Source organism: Rhinopithecus bieti, unplaced genomic scaffold (genome assembly GCF_001698545.2).
Source record: "Rhinopithecus bieti isolate Rb0 unplaced genomic scaffold, ASM169854v2 scaffold_12478, whole genome shotgun sequence".
Classification (NCBI taxonomy): domain Eukaryota; kingdom Metazoa; phylum Chordata; class Mammalia; order Primates; family Cercopithecidae; genus Rhinopithecus; species Rhinopithecus bieti.
The window spans coordinates 1,764,662-1,776,672 of NW_016807367.1; the positions used below are offsets into that span (position 1 = coordinate 1,764,662).

The 12,011-nt window shown below is 34.9% G+C and overlaps 1 protein-coding gene across 1 annotated transcript in view; it reads left to right on the plus strand.

The window, feature by feature from the left end:
• The window catches only part of ANAPC10 (anaphase promoting complex subunit 10), a 129,740-nt gene that overhangs the window by 24,775 nt on the left and 92,954 nt on the right, over positions 1 to 12,011 (plus strand). Inside the window, exons 4-5 of the mRNA XM_017881531.1 lie at positions 4,417 to 4,420; positions 9,633 to 9,749. Coding sequence (XP_017737020.1) covers positions 4,417 to 4,420; positions 9,633 to 9,749 — 121 coding nt within the window. The remainder of the gene's footprint in view (positions 1 to 4,416; positions 4,421 to 9,632; positions 9,750 to 12,011) is intronic.

The following is a 12,011-nucleotide window of genomic DNA, read 5'->3' on the forward strand; positions in this document are numbered from 1 at the left end:
TTTCAAAATTTGTTAATAATTTTTTGAGGAAAATTGGGGAGTAATTTAATTTAATATGGATTATATGGATTAATGTACTTGTTTGCTGATTTAAAATACTGTTGGCTGATAAATACTGAAATATTAAGCTGAGTAAGAACAAAGCAAAATTTGTGCTTTTGTTTGATCTGCCTTCATCAAAATTCCTACAAATTTTATTAAATGTAGTCTTGATATTTTGTCATGGTAATAACAATGATACATTTTAAATTATATTAAAATGATTTCTGTGTCACAAAGAAATTTATTGAAATAGAAAAGGATAGAAGAATGCTGAGGAAAATATCGAAAAGTTATGCTGGTTTGCTTCATTTTCAAGAGAAATTTTGATAGTTTGATAATGAAAGATAAATTATAAATTTTTAAAAAACCTGTATTTCCTAAAACCTGGGTTGAATGAAAACGTTGATAGCAATAAACTCCATTATCATTTAAAGCACTTTGAACAGAAAGTACTTTATAAATTTAATAAAATCCTATATATACTTAAATACCAACATATGTATGGGTGTAAATTGCTTAAGCCAAATCATACAAATTAGTTTATTTACCCTCAAATTACACTGTTGATAAATTTTAAACTTTATAATTTTGTGAAATTTATACTTTTGCTTGGTCATCTCTTTGCATTAATTTTAGGTTTTTAAAAAGTATCAGGTAACAGGTGAACAACAGGACCTATTACCTGGTAGCACTAGAGTTTCAGCAGCTTAGGTATCTTTGTAAAAAAGCATGTGTGCAATTATAGAATACTTTATTGCATTTTCCTCTTATTTTAAAAGTAGAACAAATGGAAAATTAAAGTGCTGATGTCATTTAAAAAATAATAGGTTGGGTTCAGTGGCTCACGCCTGTAATCCCAACACTTTGGGAGGCTGAGGTAGTGTTGTGAGGCTGATTGTTTAAAGCCAGAAGTTCAAAACTAGCCTAGGAGATAAAGCAAGATTCTGTTTCTACAAAAAATTTGAAAAATTACCTGGGTGTGGTGGTACACACCTGTAGTTTCAGCTACTCAGGAAGCTGTCATGGATCACTTGAGCCAAGAGTTTGAAGCTGCAGTGAGCTTTTGTCATGCCACTGCTCTCCAGCCTGGGTGACAGAGCGAGACCCTGTCTCCTAAAAAAAAAAAAAAAGATACATAATAGATGCTAGGCTTAATCACAGTATATTAATACTTGTGAATACATTATAAATCATTAGACTCAACTAGATATTCATTGGACTTTCCTAGTCACCTACATATTGAATTATGAACACCACAAGGAAATGTTAAATATTTATTGTCAAAGATTGTGACTGAACCATCTGGTATAATTTAGGATTGTGATTTAGGATTGGGTAGATTTTTTTAGCGCTTGAGAACTAACTTTCCTACCTTTATTATATAAATTCAGTATTCAGCTTTCTTCCATTTGATCTTCATCCATGTTTTCATGAACTTTATTGAAAAAAATTGTATTACAAACAAGTTTGAAAGAGGTTCAATTTGGAGTTTATATTTTGTTAAACAAACTATTTGGTTCCTTAGATGTTTTTTTCTTCACATAGAAGATAAGCAACTCTTGATTTATGTAGCAGTTTCTCAGCTAGTTGAGCATGTAGGTTTTAGAAATAATTTATATGTATTACTGATCTGTTAAGGTGAACATATATTGTAACATATATAAAGTAACATTACTTTATATCTCATTGTCTTTTTAAATTAGAACAAGCTCTTTCTCTGCTCTGGATGAGGACTTGGTGGGGAGCATATAGCACATTTTTTGGTAACATACCCAGTTTTCTGTTTATTTCAAATGGCAAAATATATTTTAGAAATAGAAGTGTTCAGTTCTAGTGAATACTGAAAGCCTCAATCTTGCTTTAAAGTTTCTTTTAAGGTTTATTCCTCTCCCTAAACTTGGGCCTGTTGCAAGTTGGGTGTAGTTTGCTTCACTTACCCTGCCTAGTTTTTTTTTGTTTTTTGTTTTTTGTTTTTGTCCTTTCACATTTCTGAATTTGTTAGATCTGCTAGTATGGGAACGAAGAAGAGGTAAGGAAAGTCTGTAATTGCCAGTTCTGTCTTGGTGATATAGCATTGGTGTTCTCTGTACCTGGCTATATATTTAAAGCTGACTGTTATCTTATGGATGCTTTTGTGGGTTCAGAGAATCAGCCACCACATTCACTTAATGCTATGGATGATTCATCTGCAGTTCTCTTATTAAGGGTATATTAATCATCTTCTTTTTCACATGGTAGTACCTCCAGCTTCCTGATGAGGATTATTCATCCTTTCTAGAAAGAAACTAAGGTAACCCTTCAGTTTATCAGGTTATGAAGTTCCCTTTTCCCAGTTTCCTGAGACATTTTTGGATTTTCTCAAATGCCTTTTCTGTATCTATTCATACGGATCATATGGTTTTTCTTTATTCTGTTGAGATGGTGAATAATCAAATTCAATATTTAATTATTTAGTGTTTATTCTGTTGAGATGGTGAGTAATAAACAATAAAGATTTTTTTTATTTGTAGTAAAATATTTAATATAAATTTACCGTTATAGCCTTTTTATTTTTATTTTTTGAGACAGAGTTTTGCTCTTGTTGCCCAGTCTGGAGTGCAATGGCATGATCTTGGCTCACTGCAACCTCCGCCTCCTGAGTTCAAGCGATTCTCCTGCCTTAGCCTCCCAAGTAGCTGAGATTACAGGCATGCGCCTCCACGTCCGGCTAATTTTGTATTTTTAGTACAGACGGGGTTTCTCCATGTTGGTCAGCTGGTCTCAAAATCCTGACCTCAGGTGCTCTGCCCTCCTCAGCCTCCCAAAGTGTTGAGATTATAGGCGTGAGCCACTGTGCCTGGCCAGCCATTTTTAAATGTACAGTTCAGTGGCCTTAAGTACATTTACAGTGTTGTGCAACCACTACCACCTCTATCTTCAGAACTTTTCATCATCCTGTGTGGAACCCATTAAATCATAACCACCCAATTTCCTCTTCTCTCCAGCCCATGATAATCAGTGTTTTATTTTCGCCTCTATGTATTTCACTGTTCTAGGGACCTGATATAAATGGAATTATACAGTATTTGTCCTTTGGTGTCTAACTTATCTCACTTAGCCTAATGTTTTCAAGGTTCATTCATGTTGCAGCATGTGTCAGAATTTTATTCCTTTTTAAGAATGAATAATATTCCATTGTATGGCTGTGCCACATTTTGTTTATCCATTCATTTATCAGAAGACATTGGGTTGTTTCTACCTTTTGGCTGTTGTAAATAATACTGTTATGAACATTGGTGTGCAAATATCTGTTCAAGTACCAGATTTCACTTTTTTTTTTTTTTTTTTTTTGAGACGGAGTCTCGCTCTGTCACCGAGGCTGGAGTGCTGTGGCCGGATCTCAGCTCACTGCAAGCTCCGCCTCCCGGGTTCACGGCATTCTCCTGCCTCAGCCTCCCAGGTAGCTGGGACTACAGGCGCCGCCACCTCGCCCGGCTAGTTTTTTTGTAGTTTTAGTAGAGATGGGGTTTCACCGTGTTAGCCAGGATGGTCTCGATCTCCTGACCTCGCGATCCGCCCGTCTCGGCCTCCCAAAGTGCTAGGATTACAGGCTTGAGCCATCGCGCCCGGCCCACTTCTTTTGGATATATATCCAGAAGTGGAATTGCTGAATCATAAGGTAATTCTATGTTTAAGTTTTTGAGGCACCTCTATACTGTTTTTCACAGCAGCTGTACATTTTACCTTCCCGCTGGTAATGCACAAAAGTTCCAGTTTCTCCACATCCATGCTAACATTTGATAATAGTCATCCTAATGAGTCTATCTCATTATAGTTTTGATTTTCATTTCCCTAATGATTTGTGATATCAAGCATTTTTTCATGTGCTTCCTGGTTATTTGTGTATCTTCTTTAGAGAAGTGACTACTTAAGTCGCTTCCCTCTTTTTACACTGGGTTGTCTTTTTGTTGTTAAGCTGTAAGGCTTCTTTATATGTCCTGCTGCAGTTGCTCAACTTTGCCATTGTAGTGTTAGCTCCCATAGACAATGTGTATATGACAGAGTATCACTTGGTTTCAATAAAATTTTGTTTATAAAAATAGGTGGTAGTCCACATTTGGCCTGCAAGCTGTAGCTTACCAAGCCCTGCCTTAGAGCAGCAGTTCTCAAACTTTTTAGTCTCAGTACTGCTTTAAACTCTTACTGAGTACTCCAGAAATCTTTATATATATCTCTCATTATTTACTATTTTAGAAATTATAGATTAGGAACTTTAAATTATTTAGTTATTCACTAAAAATAAACAATAATTAACCTATTATATGTTAACAACATAAATAACAATTTTATGAAAAATAACTGTCTCTTCCCAAATATACAAGAACAAAAAAATAGAAGAGTGTCATTGTTTACATTTTTTCGTGAACCTTTTTGGTTCACAAAAAAATAGCTGGAGTCTCATTTCTGCTTGTTCATTAAATCTTTTACAACATCCCATGTCAGACAGCCTCCGGAAAACTCTGCTACATATTGATAAGAGAATGATTCTGAAAAAGGCAAATTACATCTTAATAATATTAAGAAAATAGTTCTGACCTTGCTGATCCTCTGAAAGAGTCTTGAGGTCCTCCGCAGGTCCCCAGCCTACTCTTTAAGATCATTTCTCTTGGGCAAGATTAGCCTCATTACTAAGACTTGACTCGTATGGGATCGCAAACGAGTGTCTTAGGTATTTAAAGAGGACTTTCCACTTCGGTTATTGGGAGCTTTAATGATTCACAGTCCTCTGTGCCCGCTGGAAATTGTTTAGCTTACTGCTTTCCAGTAATTGTTCTTTCCCCAGTGCTTGTTCTTTGCCTATCCTTGTGAAGTTTTGCTGTATGCATGTTCATATTGTGTTCAGGCATAAAATGAAGGGGACCTCATGTATATTTCTGGAGTTTTCCTTTGTGTAGCTCCTTCCTCATCAATTCAGTAGACTGCCAGATTCTCTTTGGCTTCTCCCTCTTCACATTGCAGTCCCGAAATTGCCTGCAGCCAAAAACTTACTTGTTTGTAGGTCTCACTTCTTGTGTTTCCTTTCTCTCAGGACCTAGAGGCCTGTGCTGCCTGTTGCTCAGCATCTGTGGGTGCTTCATATATGTTCTCCAGTATTCTAATTGTCTGTCGTGGGAAGGCAAATTATGTAGCAGTTAACCTTCATGAGCAGACATCTCGGACTTTGTTTTATTTTATTTTACTTTTTCTTAAGACTGTATCTGCTGAAAATTGTGCATTTGGTCTCATATATACTTTCAAAACATAGTCTTTGTTGTTGTAGTCTTCAGTGAAAACTTTCATTTTAGCATCTTGTTAACATTGATACAGAGGACATTTTTCACTTTTTTTTTTTGAAATGGAGTCTTGCTTTGTCACCAGGCTGGAGTGCAGTAGCGCAATCTTGACTCACTGCAGCCTCCACCTCCTGGGTTCAAGCAATTCTCCTGCCTCAGCCTCCCCAGTAGCTGGTACTACAGGCACACACCACCATGCCCAGCTAAGTTTTGTATTTTTAATGGAGACAGGATTTCACCATGTTGGCCAGGATGGTCTCAATCTCTTGGCCTCATGATCTGCCTGCCTCCGCCTCCCAAAGTGCTGGGATTACAGGCGTGCGCCACTGCGCCCGGCCCGCATTTGTCACTTTTATACCAGGAACATATATGGAAGAATATAGTTATTTATAAATATTTGCTTCTGATTTAAACAACTATGTGGACTCTGTTTATTTTGTCTCAACCTCCTGGTAATGTATCTAGCATATTAAGAAGAATGATTTTAAAAACATGTTTTGTAACTATTTTGTTTTTTACATTTAACTTTAAATGTAAAGCTATCATCTATCAAATACATTTAGCTTTAAGTTTTGTACCTTAGGGTTTATTAGTTACTCTTATATAATGTTGTCACGTAGACCTGGATTAAGTTCTGGCTCTATGGTTTACTAGATGTGTAAACAAGGACCACTTGCTTAACCTGATGTGAACCTCAGTTTCTTCATGTGTAATACAGACGCAATAATGCTGTATTAATTAGAAATCAGAACTTCTAGTAACAGAGCTTTTGATAATGGTGTTTTCTACAAGGTGGAAATTTATTTCTTCTACCTCTTTGTGTGAGAGGAGCCTGGCAGTCCAGAAGTGGTATGGCAGCCTCACAGTGTGTTTGTGGACCCAGTTGCCTTCTCTTTTTACATTCCTTCATTCTTAGCTTGTAGATTTTATCCTCAAGGTTGTCTTATGGTTCAAGATGCCTACTGGAGTTCCACCTATCATGTCCATATCCCAGGCAGCAGGAAGGAGTAGATGCGAAAGGTAAAAGGGGCATGTTTTTCTTTTAAATAAACCTTTAGTACACACCATCATTTTGTTTAAATCTTACTGGCCATAACTTAGTCATATGGCTATACCTAACTTTAAGGGAAGTTGGATCTTTTAGCCAGATATTATGAAGAAAGAGGGGATAAAGGGATTTTAGGCTAGGCATCTAGGAATATCTGTCACTAATGTCTTCCATTGGAATTTCATGGGTTCCAAACCTGATGAGAAATTATTCAGTAGGTGCTCGTATATGCGGTAGCAGGAGGAGGCCAAAATACCAACTTTATAAAATGGACAGAACTGATGTTTGAGAAATATAACTGCATTATATCTTCAGTCAAGTGTGTTTCCTATTATTGAACCCTAGAATTAAACAGTCTTACCTATCCAGTTATACCACTAGACCAGGTAGCATGTGCCTTTATTAAATTGGTGGCCTGAAAGAACAAAGCAAATGTTTGGTTCCTGCTAGAAGCTCTTTCTCAGGAGAAAGGGTGTAGTGAATGAGGGGATAGAGAGCGTCCAGGAGTGTTACTTATGTCTTCAGAAATAGGGAAGTATTGCCCTCTTCCTTCCCTGCTCTTGTAATATCTTATGCTACAAATATAGCATGATGCCTGGCATATAGTGAACATTCACTATGGAGTGATTATTATTATATTGATAGTTTTGAGCAGTTTTAGCTACTGCCACTATGTGTAATAGTCTGTACGTTTAATGTTATCACATACATTGCTATTTGAAAATAGCATGTTTTCCATGAAATACTATTTTAAAATTCATCATGAGATAAAATTGATCAATGGTTTTAAAATTTTTTACTCTACCTTTTAATTGTTTTAAACTTTTGGTGAGGTCACAGATTCCTATGCAAATTTAATGAAACTATTTATATAGCAAATTATACATACGATTTCTGTATGTGAACCTTACGATAATAACTCATGGCTTAGATAAAATTTAAAGAACTACAGACAACTACCTATTACTGTAAACTTGTATCAATGACTATTGAATGAGCCAAGCACAATTAATTAAAAGGAAGTTTTGGTTAAAATCATGTGAGGTAGACAGACACATTTTTTAATTTCAACTGTGCCCTCCTACTAGCTTTTTGACCTTAAGCCAGTTACTAACCTGAGTGTTATGGTTTTTTTTTTAATCAGAAAAACAGAGATAATAATAGTTCCTATTTGACAACATTGAGAAATAAAAGAGACAATATGTATAGAGCATTACTTCTGGGTCAGACACAAAATATTCACTTGCTCTTTGCTGTTACTGGTTTTCTTATCATTAGTATTTTTAGTATTCTTTGCTTTTCTAACCTTGCCCTGATCATCTTGAAGGTAGTGAATAAGTGTACCTGAATTTCACAATTTAGAAATGTAATTATTCTGAGCAAAAAACTTGATCCTTTAGATCTGCCTTTCTTTTCTTCCTTAAAAAAAAAGTTCTTAAGAGCCATCTTCGTGATCTTTGATCTCTTCATAAGAAGAAAGATCATTTACTTCCTGCTTATGGCTCATCAAGGAAAAAGGTTTTCAAAAATTTCCTTTCTTTCTTTGCTTCCTCTCCTGTCTCCTTCCGGGCTCAGCAGAGAGAAAGATGTCAGTTTGATACCTTTGGCCTCTTTTAAAAACCTAGTAATGGTATTTATCCTGTCAGCAGTTCCTAGGTATTTAGTGTTTTACCTCTTGATCTGAGGAAAAGTCTTTGACTTTCCGTATTGCTTTCTAAAGAATAGCTTAGGCTGCAGAAGTTTGGTCTCCTTACTAAGCGCTACAGAGCCCCTGCTGTTTTTATAGGCTGACTTTTGACACAGACTACTTCTGTTCAAGGAGCTCATTGTTACTAAGTTAGTGCCAGTTTATACTAGAACTTAACTTTTAAAGCACATGTAAATGGATTTCTTAATGGGTTTTTGGGTAAGTTTTTAAGATCACCTAGATATATATATATATATTTTCCTGGTGGCCAAATAGCACATGCGCATTTTGAAAATTGTTCAGAAAATATAAAATCGTAAAGAAGAAAATAAAGATCTCCTATGGTCCCATCCCACGAAAACAGTCAATTTTACTATTTTGGGTAATTCCACCTAGGTCTTTTCTATACACGAATATAGATTTACATGCCTTTAAAAAATTGTTGTTTTCCCTCAAATGTGATTCTTCTGCATATGTTGTTTTATAATCTTCTTTTTTCTACTGTAACTATATATGTACATGATTTTTTTAAACAGTTGTGTAGCAGTTCGTTGAATGGATATAATGTAACTTATTTAACCAATTCCCTATTGCCATGGATATTTAGGCTGTTTTTAATTTGTTAGTGATTTAATCACAGGACAAGATTTTTCTGCATCCATTTTTTCTCCAAGGCCAGCCTTCATTAGACATCAGTTTTTGAGTGTTTGTGTTACTGTATTTTAATGCATTCTCAGAAGTTTGAATTAGTGGGTCAAAGGTTGTGTTTCTACTAACTGGCGATGAAAGCACCCTTTTCTAATTAAATTTGAGTGTTATCAGTCATTTAAATATTTTCCAATATGATGATAAAACTAATATCTCTGTGTGTTTTAATTTCTTTTTCTTTATTAGACGTTGAACACATTTTCATGTTTTTTTTTGGCCACTTGCATTTTTTCTGAGGTTCATTTTCTATTATATATTTCTTCTTTCCCTAGGATATGTATGTTTAAAAATCAACAGCAAAAGAAATAAAGAAAAAATCAACAGCAAAATTATGTTTCTTGCATTAAAACTAGGTTGTTCTATTTTTTAAAAAAGTAGTTTTCTCTTTGCTGGACTCAGTTCCTCACTTAGCTAGTTATTTTCAAGTATTAATATAGGAAATGAAGTAAGTACCTAGCAAAGGAAACCAAACTTATAAGAATAATTTCTTTGTCTAAAATACAAATGAAGAGGATGGAAATCCTTAATGCTTGTTTGCATGATAAAGTACCTAATTTGGCTTAACTGATCCTTCTTTGCTTGCATCTGGCTCTTGACCATGTTCTACATAGGAGATGTCTGTATAATAAACATATTATCTGGACCTATATTTAACATATTATCTGGACCTATATTTTTACATTTTCATTTTATTGTTGAAATTAAAAGATAGGAAAATGTTGATTCAAATACTGCTTTTAGCAAACTATGATTTTTGAAATCGGAAGATAAGATGCATTGGAAATCTTTTCATATGACGAAGTGCATGTCATTTTTACTTTATTGCTTTTAGAAGAAAACAACAGTGAAGACATTATGTATTTATGCAGACTACAAATCTGATGAAAGCTATACTCCAAGCAAGATCTCAGTCAGAGTAGGAAATAATTTTCACAACCTTCAAGAAATTCGGGTATGTTTTTCAAACTTTTGAAAATATGTCATCCTTTAACTTTTACTCATTAGAAGATAGTCACAGTTGACATTACATTAGATAGGTTAAAATGTTAATATATAAAAGGAAAATATTGGAGAAAACATGTTTGAGTGTAAAATTTATTTTCTTCTGAATTCTGATTGTTCTCTTTATTTTTTCTATGATATTTTATTATTGAAACTATCAGACCTACAGAAAATCTCAAAGAATTGTACAGTGAACCCCAACATACTCATCTCCTAATTTCTTCAGTTGTTAATATTTTGCTATATTTGCTTTATTACAATCTGTCCATCTAATTTTTTTGTGCGTTTAAAAATAATTTGCGTGTATTTGCCCATTTCACCCCAATTACCAGTGTGATATATTGGTAGATTTATCAACATTTGCTTAATTTTCATTTTTTAAGATAAAATTTATGCACAATTTTGCATAATCTTAAGTATATTGTTTGGTGAGTTTTGACAAACACATACATTTATGTAATCCCAACTCCTGTTAAAATATAGAACATTTCCACCATTCCAGATAATTCCCTCATATCTGTTCCCAGTCTTCATCTCTATCTTACCCTCAGAAAGAACTATTATACTGATTTTATAGATTGATTGATTTTTTTTATCATAGATCCATATTGCCTGTTTTACAATGTCATATGAACAGAGTCATACAGGATATAACTTTTATGTAAGGCTTCTTTCACTCAGCCTAGGGTTTTTGAGATTCGTCCATGTAGTTGCATGTGTCACTGCTTCATTCTCTTTTACTTCTGAGTTGTATTTCACTGTTTGAGTATACCACAATATATTTATCCTGCGTGAAGTTATTAGGACAGTGCTTTAGTCCTGAAGTATTTCAGAGGTGTTTTCAGTAACTTTGAACTACATAATTGTCAAGCTCTGGCTGTTGACATTTTTGGGTCAGAAAATCATTAAGCCCAAATAATCATTAAAATCTGGTGGTTCTGAGAGATTTGGGAAGCACTTGTGATCTTTGAAAGGCCTCCAGTTAATTTGTGGTCTTGGTTCTTATTTGACTTAGTGTTTATATTAAGATTGTGTCTCTAAATTTATATTTCTTATCGGAGTTAGTAATAAAATACTTAATACAAATGACATGTACTGCATATGTATTGACAGATAAGAACAGGTGAGGATATTGTCCAAGATATTTTTGTTGTTGTTTTGTCCTTTGAGATATTCATTGTTTTTTAAAAAAATTATTAAATAAAAATTGTATGTATCATGCACAGTATGATGTTTTGAAATATGTATACTTTGTAGAATGGCTAAATAAAGCTAGTTAGCATATGCATTACTTTCACATACCACTTTTTTGTGGTGAGAACTCTTAAAATCTACTTTCAGCAGTCTTCAAGAATATAACACTTTGTTTATTAATGTAGTCACTATGTTATATACTGGATCTCTTGATTTTATTCTTCCTATCTAACTGAAATTTTGTACCCTTTGACCAACATCTTCCCAATCTCTCTTTCCATTATAGCCCCTAGAAACTATCATTCTCCTTCTGCTTCTGAGTTCAACTTTTTAATATTCTATATATAAATAAGGTCATGTGGTATCTATCTTTCTGTGCCTGGCTTGTTTCATTTAACAATAGTGTTCTCCAGTTCCGTCCATGCTGCTGCAAATGACAGGATTTCCTTCTCTTTAGGGCTGTATAATATTCCATTGGATATATATATACCCCACAGTTTATTTACCCATTCATTCATTCATTCATTCATTGATGAATACTTAGGTTGATTCTGTATCCTAGCTATTGTGAATAATGCAGCAGTGAACATGGGAGTGCCATCTTGCTGACATCTGAACTCAAGTTGTTTGTTACTTTGAGATAACTTTTTGGTCTTGTTATAGACAATTATCTTTTTTTTTTTAAGACGGAGTCTCGCTCTGTCGCCCAGGCTGGAGTGCAGTGGCCGGATCTCAGCTCACTGCAAGCTCCACCTCCCGGGTTTACGCCATTCTCCTGCCTCAGCCTCCCAAGTAGCTGGGACTACAGGCGCCCGCCAACTCGCCTGGCTAGTTTTTTGTATTTTTTAGTAGAGGCGGGGTTTCGCCGTGTTAGCTAGGTTGGTCTCGATCTCCTGACCTCGCGATCCACCCGTCTTGGCCTCCCAAAGTGGTGGGATTACGGGCTTGAGCCCCCCCGCCCGGCCAGAAAATTTTCTTAAAATCCTTTTTTTTTTTTTTTTTTTTTTTTTGAGACGGA